Source organism: Nannospalax galili, unplaced genomic scaffold (genome assembly GCF_000622305.1).
Source record: "Nannospalax galili isolate Female #2095 unplaced genomic scaffold, S.galili_v1.0 scaffold14, whole genome shotgun sequence".
NCBI classification, from domain to species: domain Eukaryota; kingdom Metazoa; phylum Chordata; class Mammalia; order Rodentia; family Spalacidae; genus Nannospalax; species Nannospalax galili.
The window spans coordinates 3,579,631-3,597,897 of NW_008336953.1; the positions used below are offsets into that span (position 1 = coordinate 3,579,631).

At 44.5% G+C, this 18,267-nt stretch overlaps 1 protein-coding gene across 15 annotated transcripts in view; it reads left to right on the forward strand.

Annotated features, from left to right (window-relative positions):
• The window catches only part of Kiaa1217 (KIAA1217 ortholog), a 529,925-nt gene that overhangs the window by 493,825 nt on the left and 17,833 nt on the right, over positions 1 to 18,267 (forward strand). For all 15 annotated transcript variants that reach the window (XM_017797805.2, XM_017797804.2, XM_029562900.1 and 12 more), the window contains 4 exons: positions 8,249 to 8,424; positions 13,001 to 13,131; positions 13,953 to 14,100; positions 17,568 to 18,006. In XM_017797805.2, the coding sequence (XP_017653294.1) occupies positions 8,249 to 8,424; positions 13,001 to 13,131; positions 13,953 to 14,100; positions 17,568 to 18,006 (894 nt within the window). The remainder of the gene's footprint in view (positions 1 to 8,248; positions 8,425 to 13,000; positions 13,132 to 13,952; positions 14,101 to 17,567; positions 18,007 to 18,267) is intronic.

Sequence of the window (18,267 nt, forward strand, 5' to 3'; positions counted from 1 at the left end):
AGAAATTCAAATGTTCTTTGAACTGTGTTATAAAATACTGAAAGTGAATGAAATCCTTTGTGCTTGGCAGCCTGCTGCAGTAATTAGATAATTAAATCATTGGAAAGCCCTAGACTGTAACGCTGTATTTGAGAATTTCATTTCCAGAAGTGACGGATTCTTCACAGGAATAGAAATGTGATGCAGCACAAGGGGATCTAGTTGAGGGGAGAGAAGGTCAGGGAGGTGAGCAAGAAAATCGCCAAGTCCCTGTCCATGTGACTCTGTCCTTGAGAGACACTGCTGTTCACAGGAACCACCTTGGGTCCTTCACAAAAGCACAAGTACTGGGGCACCCTGCCAGAGCCGGGCTTTGTTGGTGTGAACTAGAGGCTAGGCTGGTGATTCTAGAATTTCTCAGTCAGAATTACTGCTCTTGAGTTGTTAGGACTCCAGTGAGATGCCTCATGGATGTGCTGAGATCTGTCAGTTCTCACAAATGGTGAAGTGGTAACTACCAGACTACTGAGGTGCCCCACCAGACTACTGAGGTGCCCCACCAGACTACTGAGGTACCCCACCAGTCTACTAAGGTGCCCCACCAGACTACTGAGGTGCCCCACCAGTCTACTGAGGTGCCCCACCAGTCTACTGAGGTGCCCCACAAGACTACTGAGGTACCTGCCACTCTCAGTCTGAAAGACACAGTAACTTACAGCACTGCCAAGTGCGCACCTTCCCACAGCTAATCAGATGTGTCTTCCCTCAGTTCATTTGCTACAAGTGCTGACAGAAAGTTTATTCTGCTGTGTTCCGCTCCCAAGTAACATCTGGGTCTACAACACTGGCAACAATTGAAGAGTTTCCCACTTAACAAATGTTCGTTTCAAAGGACAACTGTCCTTATCCATTACCCTTCCTGGTAAGATTTAGGGGGGAAAAAATCTACTTTTTCTGAACGATGAATAATACTTTTTTCCCAAAATGTCACAGTACACAGATTTTTTTCCCTAAGGTAATTCCAGATCCCCAGAGGTAATCGCCCTTCTGTCCCTCTCTGGGCTGAGGAAAAAAAAAACATGTTTCTGAAGGACAAAAAATTCTGCAGAGACCACAGGCTGGTTGAGACTTGACCCAAATAGACAGAAGATAAATTTTGTATTTCCAATTTACACATTTTTTTCTCTTTTTCTGTTTTCATGATAAGTTAAAAAAAAATTTAGGTTATTCTGAACTTAGTGTTACATTTTTAAGAATCCTGAGAATTCTTAAAAATCTTAAAATTCTTAATCCTGGTGAGGGAGGATTAGCATTAAAAAAAAAGAAACAGCAGTACACAGAACCCTTGTATCTGAAGTGATATAATTCAGCAATCTTCATGTCTTCTGTTCTAGAGTCTTATTTTCTGATGTCTGAATTATGATCAGGGCAGTGTGTAGCCCAGAGAGACAGAGCAGGTGTGCGTTAGCCCCTGTGGAACAGACCTTCTTTCTCCAACAAGGCACAAATGATCAATGAAACTGATACAGAGGTTGACAGTTAAGTTGGTGAACAATTTACTGAGCTCCAGTTGGATCTGCATAGGAAGCTAAGATAGGGCAGCAGCACCCAAATGACATGGTCTGTGGTCCGGCATCCTTTGTTTGATTCCCTGAATCCTGGGGGAGCTTACCCAGGTGTCAGGAGTCACTCAAGGGTCTGGCTTTCTTTCTGCCCTGGTTTGTGGTATAACCACTGCTCGGTGTCACTACTAGACAGCCACACCTCTCCCATGATGCAAGCCGCTATTGTCACATCTGGTTTTAACTAAGAAATCAAGGATGAGCTTAGGAGGTGCACAGCTATTTTGGAGAAGCTGAACTTAGATTTAAACAGTTTCTTACTTTATTCATGAAGTTGGTGTGGATAACTCACATGGTACAATTAAAAATGTAGCTGGGTGTGGTGGCGCACGCCTTTAATCCCAGCACTTGGGAGGCAGAGGCAGGCGGATCTTTGTGAGTTCAAGGCCAGCCTGGTCTACATAGTGAGTTCCAGGACAGCTGGGGCTACAGGGAGACCCGGTCTCAAAAATACAAAAAAAAAAAAAAAAGTAATGGCCGGGGCTGGAGAGATGGCTCAGCAGTTAAGAACATTGACTGTTCTTGCAGAAAGGCGAGGTTCGAATCCCAGCACCCACATGGCAGCTAACAACAGTCCATGACTCCAGTTCCAGGGGATCTGACAGCCTCTTCTGTCCTCCACAGGCATTGTACGACATGGGTACACTTAACCTACATGCAGGCAATACACGCATACACATAGAACAAAAATAATAAATAAAATATTTTTTTAAATGTGATGGCTAAGAACATTCTAAGTATGCTTAGAATGCTCAGTAAATTGTGTTTCCACCTAAGAGGGAAAGCCATTTCACTTACTTCCCATTGTAGACAGCTAGAGAACCAAAAAGAGATGGAACATCACTTTCAGACACTAGACAACAGATAACCGGGGCTGGGCTGCTGGCGAGTTGGGAACAAAGTGAAACCTACAGTTGACCTGGGAGTCTGCCTGGAGGCTCTTCCTAGATGTGATCCTCCAGCAATCCTGGGATGTCTTACTGGGTTGACAGGATAAGATCGAAGTTTACAGAGATAAAATAAAAGCAATTAGAATTTATGGAATGGAGTACCAAATCAAAGTGTCCACAAAGAAAGAATTGTGTAAATCTGTGGGTCAGCTATTGAGTAATAAGCGAAGTATGTGTACTAGGAGCAGACCATGATCTAGGCAAAGACTGTATGTATGGGGCTTCAAGCTGAAACCTTCCTAGAGCTCACCCAGGTCTGGAGCTGTTCCAGATCTGACAAGCAAAATGAAGAGACCTTCGGCACGGAAGGGAGAGGAGTAACCACCAGTTTTGAACCAGCCCTACAGAAAAGACTACACTAGGTTCTCCTTGGGAGAACTTGAAAATAACAAAGTAAGCCACATGTAACTGGGCTGTCAGAGAACACTTAAAACATATAAAGGAAAGAATACTCCATGCCCAACACCTAATCAAGAGCTACTAGATCTGAAAAATATGACTTATGAAAAATCAACCAGCTGGAACTGATCAGAAGGGATGAAGGTGATGGTGTCAGTAGCAAGGGCTCCAAAAAGCTTTTATAATTATTCTCAAGGAAGAGTAGAAAACAGGAACAGTGCTAGAAGTTCAGGGTAGAAAAACATCTAAGTGGAGTTTTCAAGAGCTGAAAAATGCACTGTTTGGATAGATGTAAAAAATGAATCACTGCCCAGAAAAAAGCGATAGAAAACACAGTGATAGGAACTGTCCAAGTGTAAGTGTAAGAAGAAATTACATGAAAATGTAGTGACCCATGGAACAGTATTGGGATCGTTAGGGAAGGGGAAAATATTAAAAGACATAATGTGTGCAGTTTTTCTAAGTTTGGCTACAAATCCACAGTCTAAAGAGCTCAGTGAAATACCCAGGCTGGTAAGCACAAAAGAAAACACACCAGTGCAAGTTGTAAACAAATTGCTAAAACCAAAGATACATAGAAAAACTCAAAAGCAGCCCAAGAAGAAAGGGCATTTCATACAGGGAAACATAAATAAGAATTAGGCCAATTTCTCATTGGAAGAAAAAGGCACGGCAGGAGACAGTCTTTAAGGACTGAACAGCTGGAAAGACAGCTCAGCAGTTAAGAGCACTGGCTGCTCCTGCAGAGGACCTGGGTTCAGTTCCCAGCACCCATATGGCACAACTCCAGTTCCAGGAAATCTGATGCCCTCTTCTGGCCTCCACAGACACTGCACCCCTGCAGTGCACATACATACACTCCACAGTCTTGGAGGAGGAGGAAACCCTCGATCCACAGAAAACGATATTACCACAGCGAAAACCACACATTCCAGTAACAAGAGCAAGGCAAGGGAAATTGCCTTTCGCTTCTGTTTAGCACTGGACTAGATATCTTGGAGCAGCAGGGTACCTGACGGGAGAGTAGGGGGTGTACATGCCTGGCTTCACATACCATAGACTGCACATGAAAGGAGTCTACACAAACACTATTAGAAGTAAGTGATTTTAGCAAGATCACCAGAATCAAGTCAAGATGTAAGCATTTAGGAGTGAATTGCTAAAACAAGGTGCTGGCATCTCAAAAGCTACGTGCTGGACCGGGGATGTGGTAGAATGGTAGAGCACCCACCTGGCACGTGAGAAGCCCTGGGCTCCATCCTGGCACTGAAGGTGGGGAGCACTGAAGGAAGGAAGGCCCACTCAAAGGAGAATGACTGTATAATTCCATTAGCATGACATTCAAGGCCAGGAGGAGCTACTTTTTGGTGACTAAAGACCAGTGGCTTCCTTGGACTGAGGGTTGGGGATTGATGAAAAGATATAAAGGAACTATTTTAGAGTGACAAGAAAATGTTATCCATCCTTTTAGTGGTGTTTACACTGGTGTGCACATTTGGGAACTCATGGAACTGCATTTTACATGGGTACAGTTTGCTGTTTGTAAACTGTCTTTCTGTAGAGTTGATGTTCTTTAAGAACTGAAACGCAAACATTACCAATGATCTGAGATACTGACAGTGACTTAGGAGAGAACCGTGGATCCACTTTTTGACTTCGGCTTGTCTTTTTGCACTGTGCTGGGATGAACCAGGGCATCCCTGTGGTGGGGACAGCAGGCAGGATGGATGGGGGGGATATTTAAAAAGTGAACTGAGAGACTCGCTCAGCATTTCTTCCTTCAGGAATCACTCTTCATTGCCGGGAGGTCAGCCACGGTGCTGTGGAAAGTTCCTCTTTAGTACCCTCAGCTGAATCCCACAAAGCACCTCTTTCTGGGAAGGAGGTTAATAAAGCCTTGAACTCGGGAACAGTGCCTTGTCTTCTGTTCTTCTAGGCAGTGATTCGCTTAAATATTCCAGTAGCTGTCTTTTTCCAGGATGTCTGTACCTGTCTCGAAAGTGTTGGGTTGAGATCTACCTACTGAGTAAAAAGCGTGCTTGTAGCTGGGAATGAAACTCCCTTGTCCTGATAAAAGACAACTTGGAAGGGTGGGAAAATGACCTCTTTCTAATCCTGACTGGGCCAAGTGAGGCTGAACAAGTCACATGACCTATCAGGAGGGATTTATATTTTCTACTTTTCAGATTTCAATTTGAAAAATATTCCAGCAATAATTCCCAGCTTGATAGCCATTCTTAATATTCACTGCTAATAAGACCATGGTGTTATTTGAGCTTGTTTGTGGGCAGGATGTGGGCAGGATGGTTGTGGCACAGCGCTGTGCCCCAGCTCATGGCACAGTGACATCATCTCTCCTTTCATGAGCCCTTTTCTTAGACCATAACGTTTTCCTGGGTGGCAAAACAGAATCACCCAGAGAGTTAAAAAATTCCCAACGCTCCACTGGCATCCCAGACCAATTAAATCAGAACCTAGGCACCCATAACCCTTAGAACTGTTTAATTATTTATTTCTTTGTACCTTATGTCTCCATCTCCACTCATCGTATCCTCCACCCCCATCAAAAGCAGAGCTCTGAGGGACTTGCTCCATGGCGTGGAATTTCAATAGCAAACCTTGTTGCTGTATATATTTCATTGACCTAACCAGTGCTAACCCGTAGGCCTGCCGCATCTCTGCACTCAGAACAAGGTTGAGCATTAGCTCTGAGCCCAGGATATACATAGTGCATGGGTCACTACCTAATACAACCATCTAGAGCAAAAGTCTGGGTTCTTTACTGTTCTGTGCTATCAAGATAGCTGCTTAAGTTAATTTGTTCAAACTGTGCTTGAGTTTCTGCTGTGTGCTAGGCGTGGCATCTTGGAGACTCATTCTAGCTCGGGAATTAGCCAGTGGGAGTGTTCTAGTTAAGTTTTCTCTTGCTGTGATAAACCACTCTGACCAAAAGCAACTTGGGGACAAAAGCGTTTATTTCATTTTACAACTCCCAGGTCACAGTCCATCACTGAGGGAAGTCAGGACCGGAACTCAAGGCAGGAACCTGGAGGCAGGAACTGAAGCAGAGACCATGGAGTAATGCTGCTTACTGGCTTGTTCAGCTAGCTTTCTTATACAGCCCAGGCCCCCTGCCTAGGGATGTCACTGCCCAGAGTGGGCTAGGTCCTCCTACATCGATTACTAATCAATAAAATGCCCCATAGACATTCCACAAGCCAATCTGATGGAGGCAACGCCTCAACTGAGGTGCCTTCTCCCCAAGTGACTGGTTTGTGTCAGGCTGACAAACGCTAACCAGCACACAGAGAGAAGAGCATTTCAGGAAGTAGAACAGTCAGTACAATGTCACTGTAGCAAAAGGAGCGTAGCCGGTCGGCAAAACCGAAAGAATGTTGGAGTAGCGGAAGTATAGAGTTTAAGAAGTGTGCCTGAGAGGAAACTAGACACTGGAAGGGACGCCTGGAGGGAGGACAAGCTGGAACTACAGAGCAGAACAGGCGCCCTCTGTGTCCTGCCTCCCCACAACCCAAAAATGGTGCCTTCTAGATAAATATTAGCCGATTTTAGGAGCACAGTGAGAGGGCATCAGCCAAGCAACGTGACCATGACATAAGTCATAGAGAGCTCAGTAAGAGTAGCACACTTATCTGGCCCCAGGTTTCTGCTCTCGTATAACAACAGTCGGTATGTACTCAGAGCTAGGTTTGTGCCAGGTGCTAAGTGTTTTTGTTGTCTCACCAAAACCCCACCACCATCCAAGAGCTGTGAACTTTTACTACACTTCCTTATTGATAGACATGGAGACTGACAACAGCATGTCCTTGGGCCTGGACTTCCTGGAAGCTGGTTAATCACCTTTCGGGGCTGACACTGGAACCCACTGGTTCCTTTGCTTGTGGCCCAACTTCAAAGACTTTGTCTTCACTCAAGAAATGGAGACCACTGTGAGGCTTTGAGCAAGTGGTACCATGGTTAAGCATCACTTCCCCTCAGTGTGTGGAGATAACAGGCCACAACAGCATCCCCACTCCTGTGAGGTGTTACCTAGTAGGGGAGAACAGCCCAGAAATCCAGAAAACAATGTAAGCAATTGAAAGTTGCTAACTGGTTGTGTGGGGGGAACTTCAGTGGTAATGTAGTAAGTATAATACAGTTGCTGTTGAAGCTGATCAAGGGGATTTGGTTCATAAATATATCAAAATATACAGTTGTTCTGCCCAAGAACTCAAGAAATGTTGACTAGCATCTTATGAAGCCTGGCTACCAATTTCCATGTGCTATGTTCCATGAGACAAGAAACTAGAATTATGGAAACCAGGTGGGAACTGTGGGCTTATTTAAACATGCAGCCTTTGTCAAATCCAGGGAAATTAGTACGTTGCCAAGAACCTTGGTCTCGTCGGGAATCATTATCACTCTCACCATCAATCCCGAGAATGTGTGGTAAGGGGCCATGATGATTCCACGGTATAAGGATGTGGGGCTGTACAAACCAGGGGGTAGAGATTCACTCTTAAGTGATACTCTGAAAAATTCCACAGTCAAGCCAATTGTGGTTGAGTGCCTACTCTATACCAAGCAGTATTCATGAGCTCAGGGTAGCCCTGCCCAGGGAAGCAGGTCCTGTGTCATCAGAGAAAAATGAAACGGGGGTGGGGGGAGCTGGAGAGATGGCTCAGTGGTTAAGAGCTCTGGCTGCTCTTGCAGAGGACCTGGGTTTGATTCCCAGCACTCACATGGAGACTGACAACTGTCTGTAATTCCAGGGGATCCCATACCCTCTTCTGATCTCCATGAACATTGCACAACACAGATGCACCCACATACATGCAGGCAGTACATGTATACACATAAAACAAAAATAATAAATGAAATATTTTTGAAAAAATATGAAACGGCCATTTTTGTAGGGCATCTAAGTAGCATGCCTAAAGTAGGCTAAGCATTTAGGGGTTGATCAAGGCTACTTGGCTCCCAAAGCGAGTGCTCTTGGCTCCTCTCTATACAACCATGTCCGTTAGAGTCTCTGCGTCTTGTACGTGAAGTAATAGCTCGGCATAAAGAAGTCCTAGTTTTTCAAAGACACAAAATTAAAGTTCAGCTGTCAGTTAGCTACTAGAACTCAGATGTTCTTTGGGGAAGCAGTCGTATACGGTCTTTGCTCCCTTCTCTTACTGAAATAAAGATTCAGCTGTGGGTTACTCTTCCCAAATCTACTTCTGAAGACTGCGGCATTCAGTCTTGGTGATGCCAGACAGGCAGAACCAGTTGAGACTGATTTCTTTTGTTTGACAGCTGCAGAACCAGGAGATGCTGCGGGCGATGATGAAGAAGGCTGAGCTAGAAATCAGCAGCAAAGTGAGGGAGACCATGAAGAGACTGGAGGACCCTGTGCAACGTCAGCGCACCCTGGTGGAACAAGAGAGGCAAAAGTACCTTCACGAGGAGGAGAGGATCGTCAGAAAGTTACGGTGAGTGCCAGTCAAGGCGGCGTGTTTGGCTTTCCGACCCGAACCAGAAAACTGTCTTTGCTTACAGGGGTGCTCTGCTTACTTGGTATTTTTCTCCCTGTCTTTATTGAGCCCCTAATGTGTATGCCAAATATCTGCTGATCCAGGTATCCAGGATTCCAAGTTGTCCTCCATCCAAGCCTGGGAAACCCAAGTCCCCAGGTGACTGAACTAGGCTCTTTACCACTCAGAGCATCAAGCTCATTTTCCAGGGCTCAGCAGCACATAAAATGAAAAGGAGTAAGTAGTAAGCCCCAGTGATAAATGGGAAGTCTGTATTTAATCTCAGTAGATATCCTACTGTTAGTCCACTGTAGTTACACTTGCAGACAGATTTAAATGTAAAGTATGTCTGATGCAGAACGAAAGATGCTTCATTGGGTGTTACAATCTTATAGAACATCTTTAGTGAAAGCATCCATCAGGTTCTTCTGAAATAAGTCGTTTTATTTCTCCCATCAGGAGACAAGCACATCTATTATGTTAATGCATGTTTTGTTATGCAACAAAGGTTTACCCTAGAAATAGTTCACCTTTTAGTATAATGAATGGCAGTCTTTTTAAGATTTATTTTTATTTTATGTGTATGAGAATTTGCCTGCCCTTACATGCCTATTCCCACAAAGGCCAGAAGAGGGCATCAGATCCCCTGGAACTGGAGTCCACAAAGGCTGTGAGCGGCCATGTAGGTGCTGGGAACCAAACCCAGGTCCTCAAAAAGAGCAGCAAGTGTTCTTAACTGCTGAGACCTCTCTCCAGCCCCACACTTTTTTTATTCCTCTTTTTGTCTAAAAAGCTTAACTCTCCCAAAGACAAAGGAAGATAAAGGAACAATTTGCAAACATTTTTTGTGCCCAGGATAACAGGAAGTTCCGTGACAGGAAGTGTTCTGTCCATCATCTGTCTTATTCTCCAGCTGCAGTTTACCTCACTCACATACCAACCCAGTGTGCTTAATTAAAGTGAGAATATCACTCTAGGCAGTCTGAGAAAAAAAAAATCTATTTGAGTTATTATTTTCCTAATAAATTAAATTAGATCACCATTCATCCACATCTCAAAACATCTGAATTTTTACTTAGTTCATGAATTTATAGACCAAGTTAATCACCTTAACAGTAGAAAGGCATTATTTGGCTAAAATGTGTTCGTGACGGCTCAGTTACTTAAAATTATGTCTCAGGATTTTGCTTTAAAACTTCTTTATATACATTCACTGAATAACATTGATACAGATTTTCTAGTAAAATTAGAGGAACACATCCTCCTTTAAAGTGTGTGCCCATTGGTTATCTAGGATAACTCTCTGTTTGGACTTTTAGAAAACAGCTTTAGTATATATAGTGTCCTGAGACTAGTGGTCCAGTTTAGGAATAAGCTAGCAAGGCTCCCAGAGCAAATAGATCACGAGGTTTGTATCTGGTTGACTTTTCAGGATGGTCATAAGTGAGTAAAGTGTGCACAGAGCCCTTGTAGATCTTCAGTCTAGTAAAACAGAATATAAACAGGAGTAAAGTGCCAAACAGGTGATTCACAGGTCCCAGGTGAACCCACACCAAGGAAAGATTGCTTCTGAGCCCAGGAACCAAAGAAGCTTCACCTACGTTAGTAATGCACCTCACAGGCCAAGCACAGCAGCCATGCTCTGGTATGTTCAAAAGTAGTTTGGTAAATTGAGTTGGGATGGTCTTAGAGGCAGGTGGACTTCTTCGGCAGCAGAGACTGAAGACTGTCCCAGCAAAGGAGCCCTGAAGCCCACGTCTCTCTGGAGCAGGAAAGGGCGGGACATTCTTAGAAAATTGGGAATCCAGTGTGGCAGGGAGAATTGGATCGAAGATACTAATGCTGTCTCGTATTTGGACTGTGCTGTATGGTGCCTTCCATAGACTTTATTCCTGCCTTAGAGACTACATCCACAAGCTGTCCTCTGACCTCCACATGTGTACCCCTGCACTCACTCACACATCATACACCACCCCCACAATAATAACAATAATCACGTTTAATATATCTTTTAAATATTTGAATAATTGTTCCTTATGCCTTAAATAAGATGTAGATTAGGATAACCAGGTGGGTCTGTGTGGATTGTAAAAGACGGGTGGAAACTGTAACTCTAACATTAGGGAAGTAGTGATTGATTGCTCTCCCCTCTCACTTCCCTCTCTCCCCTCGTCCTTCTAAGCTCTAGAAATGAGGTTCTCTTACAGAGCCTCTTGGGCTTAGGTCCTGTGAGCTGGACAGAGAGGAGAAACAGTGGAGAAAAACGGAGTCAAGATCTTGTTTTTGTTGTTCCAAGTGTAAGAGTAAATGTATTTTAACAACATGCTTTTAACAGAAGTCGAATAAATAAAAGCGGTAGCATCTCTAAATATATGACATTTTATTGTGCAAAGTCATATTTCAAAAGCCACATCAACGACCATTTCAAAGATGGTCTGTATTCGTGTTTAGTTGTATTGTTTAATTTACAATTTGAGAATTAACAAAAGTGACTGTTCTAGCTTGCCATCAGTTGCTGTGACAAAACACTCTGACCAGTACCAACTTGGAGAGGAAAGGGTTTATTTGGCTGACAAGCAAGTCCATCATCAAGGGAAGCCAAGGCAGGAACTCAGGTCAGGAACCTGGAGCACAGGCCATGGAGGAACGCTGCTTACTGGCTTGCTCCCTTGGCCCCTGCTCACCCTGCCTTCTTAACAATACAGGCCCACCTGCCTAGGGGTGGCACTGCCCACAGTGGGCTGGGCCCTCCCACATCACTCAACAGTCTAGAAGATGCCACACAGACATAGCCACAGGCCAGTCCAATGGAGGAAACTCCCCAGTTGAGGCTCCCTCTACCAAGTGTGTCAAGTTGACAACTACAGCTGTCCAGCACAGTGACCTTAAATGCTTTCTCTAAGTAGGTATCATACAAACAGGCAGAACAGTAGTACTGTGGTTCCATGCTCTACAACAAGGGGAAGCAGAGTTTATGGATCTCCTCGGTGCAGGGTTATGTCATCCAGGAGGTACAATGTGTAGGGGAGACCAAAATAGGGTTTCAGGCAGAATGACATGGACAAGCGTGTGGGGTAATAACATTTGGGTCTTAGCTGTTCCACCAAATCTTGTTAGGACTGGACATGGTGTACAGTCAAGACATTCAGTCCTGCAGTGGGAAATTCCCCTCGTAGGATATGGTGTTTGGAAGTCTCCACCTCAAGCCACGACAGCTGTTGGAGGTGTCTGTGACGTGCTCACACAGCACCGGGCAGACACTGGGCAGCTGAAGATTTCCCCTTTGGTCCTAAAGGGGCATCATTTCATCTCGTGTTTCCATATTAGAATGACTGACATTGCCAGATACTCCCTGCTCAGATGAGGTCAGATTTGCCATGTATGGCTTGGTACTTGTTGAATAGACGGCACGTCCTGCCCTAGCGCCTTCTGCAGCTGACCTGGCTCCATCCGCTTCCTCACCTGGTGGGCTCTGGGTCTCCTCACTGGCGTGTTTGCTCTGTCTGCTGCTGGCGCCGCTTGGGTTCCAGGAGGCGCAATCTCCGTTCACTTACTGCCACCTAGTGGCCCTTCATTTCTCGACGTTCTCTCCACACTAATCTTTAAGAAAAGCTTTCTCTTGAGTTCATGGGCAAACTGAAAGGATACAAACAGGTGTTTATGAAGGGTTTAGCAATGGAGCCTGGACAGGTTGTTGTTTTTGTTGTTTCAAGTGGAAGATCTTAACTTAACTCCGTTGGAATTAACATCTGTCCACACACATTGACACACTAATGTACATGCACACCACCAATGCACACAGTAGAAATCAGATCTCTAAGCTCTTCTTAACTGTGAGAGGAGAGAGTCAGTCTTTGTTGAAGGGAGAATATACTAGAGGCTTTTCAACCAAGGATTTTGAGGATAGTTTTATTTTCTGTTTCCAGGAGGCATGTGAAAATGTCAAGTGATATTCCATGTGTCACAAGTTCTTTGGGGTTGGGGTAGGTTACTACTGGCACCCAGTAGGTAGAGGCTAGGAATGCTACAAAAACTAAACATCTTTTGATGCATAGGACAGTCCTGGAAAAAATTAAAAAATAAAAAGAACTATTTGACCCCAAGTGACCCTAAGTACCATCACAACCCTGAGCATCTCATTTTACACCACTGTATAGTGCTCCCTCATGCTGTCCCTTCACAGCTCCCTGGCCCATCTCTGTCACTAGTGCCACCTTCATCTCTGTCTCTCCCTTTCCTTGGTCACCTAGGGCACACGTTGCTCTCTGACCAGTGTCAGTAACACTGAAAATGAAGAGTGTCTTTAGCCAGCCACAAGCTGCCCCTTCTCCCCCCCAAATCTGGGCCTGACAGACATAGGGAAGCTTTCCTGCAGTGGCCTTACCCATCCGTGCAGTATTCCAAGCCAAGCTACTATCTAGTGTGGTCCTGCCTCCTGAGTGAACTTCTCAGGCAAGGCTGGGACACCAAAGGAACCCGCAGTTGTCCTCCCTGAGGACCTCCATGTCAATTCCATCTTCTGTCTTCCCCACAGTGAGCTGGAAGAATTTGTTGAGGATTTGAAGAAGGACTCTTCATCTGCAGGCCGAGTGGTGACTCTGAAAGACGTGGAGGATGGGGCTTTTCTCCTGCGGCAAGTAGGGGAAGCTGTGGCCACCCTGAAAGGTGAGTCTTCTGCTGGAGGGAGAAGTTAGAGGTGGGTTTCTTGGGGTTTTTAAAAAGTCTTCAAGCCAGGTATAGTGGGACACACCTTTAATTTCATCACTCTAAAGGCAAGTGGATCTCTCAGATTGAAACCAGACCAGTCTACATAGTAAGTTCCAAGCCAGCTGGGGCTATTGGGAGACCCTGTCTCAAAAAGACTTTTAAAGTCTTCAAATGTGTGTTGGGCAAGGTGGCACCTGTAATCCAATGGCTCAGGAGACTGAGGTGGGAAGATCACTTGAACTTAGTTCAAGGCCAGCCTCAACAATATAGTGAGACCCTGTTTCTAAAAATAAATAATAAATAAGTAAACTTTTAAATAGTAAATGATCCCTCATACATACACTTATATTTATGTAAGTGTTTATCCAACACCTGTACATGTCAGCACTGTTCAGAGCTCTTAGATACATCATGGAACAGAACAGGCACCCATCCTGCCTTCTTCAAGGCACTTTTATACCAGCTGCTGAAGTTCAAAGGCTAAGTGATACAATTAAAACTTTCTATTCACTTTTCTCTTTTGGAGCTCTTACAGTATGCCAGCACACCTTGCTAAGCTCACTGAAAACAACCCCTATCTTTCCATTGGCCTTATCCAAAATAATAGGAAATGAGCCTACGAGGCCAGGACCTTGACTGAGGCCTCTTGCTCTGACCCTCTTCTGTGCCCTTAACTGACCATCTCCCACGTGTGCTTCTCAGTGCTACCCTACGTCAGGGCATGGGGTACTATATTCTGCCTCCTTATTCTATAACTCACCAGCTGGTTTGGTCCCTAGGAGAATTCCCAACCTTGCAAAATAAGATGCGTGCGGTGCTGCGCATAGAAGTTGAGGCGGTACGGTTCCTGAAGGAGGAGCCGCACAAGCTGGACAGCCTCCTGAAGCGTGTGAGGAGCATGACAGATGTCCTGACAGTGCTGCGGAGGTGACCGAGAGGCCCCCGGGGCAGGCAGCCTGCAGGGGTGGGCTGGGAAGGTGGGGGTGGAGGTCGTGGGCTCTGGGCTCCTGCTCCTCTGCAAGGGCTTATTTCCAGTTCTGTGGCTTCACCACTATTCTGGCATCCTACAAAGTAGCCACAACTCTTTCAGCCCCCTAACTTCTGTTGCAGTATGGCTTGAGGTTCTAATTCTTCAACACAGATTTGCTGCATCAGGCCCATTATAGCGTTTTAGTTATTAGACATGGGCTGGCCTGTAGCTCAGTAATAGAACGTGTACACCTAAGTTTGATTCCCAGCACTGCAAAACCAAAAATAAATTTAAAAATAAAAATAGATAAGTAGTTTTTAAAAATAATAATAAATTCAGGCCAGCCAGGGCTACGTAGTGAGACCCTGTCTCAAAAACTAAAATGAGAATCAACTGCAGGAGTTTTTTTCTTTTTTCTTCCAGTAACATTTTGAAGTTGAAGAATAGATTAAAATAGTCTTTTACCCACCTTCACTTCAGGGCCACATAACTTCAGTTATATAAAACTGAAAAAAACTTTTTTCCCAATTATCTACTGAAAGGGCATCTGAGAGCACTTAGGGAAGAGACTAAGCGTTCTTAAGTGAACCTGATTATCAAAGAGCAGCACTGTGGAGGGAGAGCCAGAAGAATCACTGACTGATCTCTAACTTGCACTGAACAGAAAATTCTAGAATCCTATATCTATGGAAAAAGTGCTTACAAAGGTTGAGGTATAGCTCAGTGGTATAGCACTTGCCCAGGATATGCTAAACCCCGAGTTTGGTCCTTCTGACCACCACGAAAAGAAAAGAAAAGGAAAGAAAGAAAGAAAGAAAGAAAGAAAGAAAGAAAAAGAAAGAAAGAAAGAAAGAAAGAAAGAAAGAAAGAAAGAGAGGCATAAAAAGAAAAGAACAGGTCTCTCGTAGAAGTAAGGTATCAGAAACTTTCTCGGGAGAATTTTAATCCCTATCTGTAATGACACTGTCAGATGTTAAAAAGAGAAATCAATTATTAAGTGTATAGTTAACTAATCATAAGAAGCAAGTTAGATTTTTTTCCAGCAACAAACGACCTCAAGTAAACCACTTTGGGAATAGCTCTCCAAAACAGATGCAGAGAATCACACTCAGATGCCAGGATGCCAAAGGAATTCGGAGCTAAAGACAACAATGCAAAGTTGGCATCTGAAGCCATTTCTCCTTATTACTTGCTCCCCGTGTGGTCGTTCATTTTCATTTACCCCAAAGAATTTCATTTTAAATATATTTTATTTATTATTTTTATTTTATGTGTGTGAGTTGCCTGCGTGTATGTGAGTGCACCTGTGTTGTGCAATGCTGCGGAGGTCAGAAGAGGGTGTCGGATTCCCCTGGAACTGGAGTTAAGGACAGTTCGTAGCCATCATGTGAGTTCTGGGAATCAAACCCCAGTCCTCTGCAAGAGCAATCAGTACTCTTAACCATCTCTTCAGCCCCCCAAAGAATTTTTTCTTCTGCTACCCCCCCCCAAAATTAAAGTATTTCTTTATTGAGCTATTGCCCAAATGTAGTAACCCATGGAGTCTAAAGCAAGCTAACATCATTATGTGAAAAGAGCCGCTGCCAGGAGCACTGTCTGGTCTTACTTCTCTCTGAAAACAGTTAAAAGGATGTTTTTCCATCCAGCACATGGTGTTAAAGTTCAGTGTTTGTCTTATCTCTAGTGGATACAAGTTCTTAAGAAAGATGGGATAGTGTGTTATGTGACATGGAGATTAAAGGGATTGGAATAGGTAAAGCTAAAAGCAAAAGAAATAGAACAGACCTGAGTAGCAGAGCACAGGGAGAAAATGTAAAGTCTTTGCTCAAATCAATGAAAAAGAGAAAGCACTTTAATAAGAAGTGATTGCAGAACTTCTAAGCTCACAGGTCAAGCCCTGTATTTAACATAGCTCTGGACATATCTTTACAGTATTAATTCTAGCACCAGCCCGCAAAGAAGGCATGATCACTGTTGTCATCGTTACATTTTACAGACGAGTCTGAGACAGTATGGTAACGTTCACAGCATTCTAGAACATGTTGGAACTGATACTCAGACACAGGGATGTCTGACTCCAACAGTCCTGTCTTTTCAACTGCAGCCTCTGTGGAAATGAACAGATAGCAGGGAACGACTCCAAGTGCCAGGCAAGGTCACACATTCTTATAATCCTCCCTCTCAGAAGACAAAGTCAGGAGGATCACAAGTTCAAGGTCAACATGAGCTACACAGACTCTGTCTCAAAATATCAGTTGTAGAACACTTGTGTCCCATACACAAGGCCCTGAGTTCAATCCCCAGAACTACAAAAATAAGAATAAAAATGGCCCCAACAAAACAAAAGAAGATGAAGACAAAACACACTTCATCTTGGAGTCACAGTTGACCTTGAAGTTGAAAGGCTTGGTTGAGGGGCTAGAGAGATGGCTCAGCAGTTAAGAGCACTGGCTATTCTTACAGAAGACCCAGGTTCCAATCCCAGCACCTACATGTCGGCTAACTCCTGTCTGTAACTCCAGTTCCAGAGGACTCGATGCCCTCTTCTGTCCTCCACTGGCACTACATGACATGGCACACACACATTCAGGCATAACACTCATACCCATACAATAAAAATTTTTTTTTAATTTAAAAACCAGAAAGACTTGGTTGAGCCCGGGTAGAGATAAGAGAAACAAGTTGAGCTACAAAAGTAGCAATGAGAAAATTGGAGTATTGAGGCTCTTCGATATGTCTACCAGGGAAAGGAGAGTGTGGAGGTTTCTGGAAATGTTTGAGCAAGAACTGAGTGTATTTGAGAGCTTGGCAGGCCAGGATCAGGAAGAGGAGTGAGTGTTGACAGACACACATTTGCTGTTTGGTGAGGGACTGACATAGGGCTGGGCCCAGTAGTGCTACCAGAAAAAGAACAAGATCATCACCTGGGTCTGGGGATGGTTTAGTAGGTTGGAGTGCTGACTGCAAAGCGTGAGGATCTGAGTTCGAATCCCCAAACGCCATGTAAAGCAGGCTCTGTAACAGGAGTATCTACAGTTAAGATGGGAGGCGCAGACAGGAAAATATCCAGAAGCTCTCCGGCCTTGCAGGCACGTGTAGCCACAATGGGACCCTGTCTCAAACAAGGTGGAAGGTTGTCGACTGCCATGTGCATGAATTCACATACGCCTACCTCACAGGCACACACAGACAAAAGAGACCTTCTGAAGAAAGAACTACAGAGGCCTTATGGCTTTAGGAAGTTGCTGTGGAAACCATCACCCCGCAACTACTCTGAATTTTCTAATGTTTTCACCTGACCCCGTGTTGGGTTGCATGGTATACCTAACCAGGTGATGGGATGCATGGTATTCAACTACATCATGAAGACAGGACGGAGGGGACACATTTCATCAGTTAAAACCCTGTGCATGGTTTCCCCTAGGCACGTCACTGATGGACTCCTGAAAAGCACAGATGCAGCCCAGGCTGCACAGTACGTCGCCATGGAGAAGGCCACGGCTGCAGAGGTCCTAAAGCATCAGGAAGAGGCAGCCCACACCTCCGGGCACACTGGCACAGGAGGCCCTGGTGATGTGAAGCCGGAGGTGGTACCCCTGTCAGCCATGACAGTTCACCACGCACAGAGCTCCCCTGTGGTCATCCAGCCCTCCCAGCACTCCTCCGCCTTGCTGAATGTGCCTGGTGGGACTGGTCCCCGCACAGCCAGCCCCCCAGCAGCCACACAGGAAGTAACCTCTGCACCCAGGCCAGCTCCAGCCCCCCAGTCCCCTCAGACCCCCATGAATGGTTCTACCATGCAGAGCTTGTTTGTTGAGGAGATCCACAATGTCAGCACCAAGAACAGGGCCGTGTCCATTGAGGTACAGTTCTTTCTGCCCTGTTTCCATTTCCCATAAACATATTCCTTTCCCAGGGAGTTTACAGAATGATTTGTATATTCACATAGCGCTGTATTATGCCTATGTGAGTATGTATTCATATGAATAGATCTAATACATGAATCAAAGCCGTGTTATAATTAAAGATAGATTTTTTTTTTTTTTTTTTTTTTTTTAATAAAAAAAAAAAAAAAAAAAAAAAAAAGAGGACGATAAATCTTTCACTGTGATATATCAAAATAA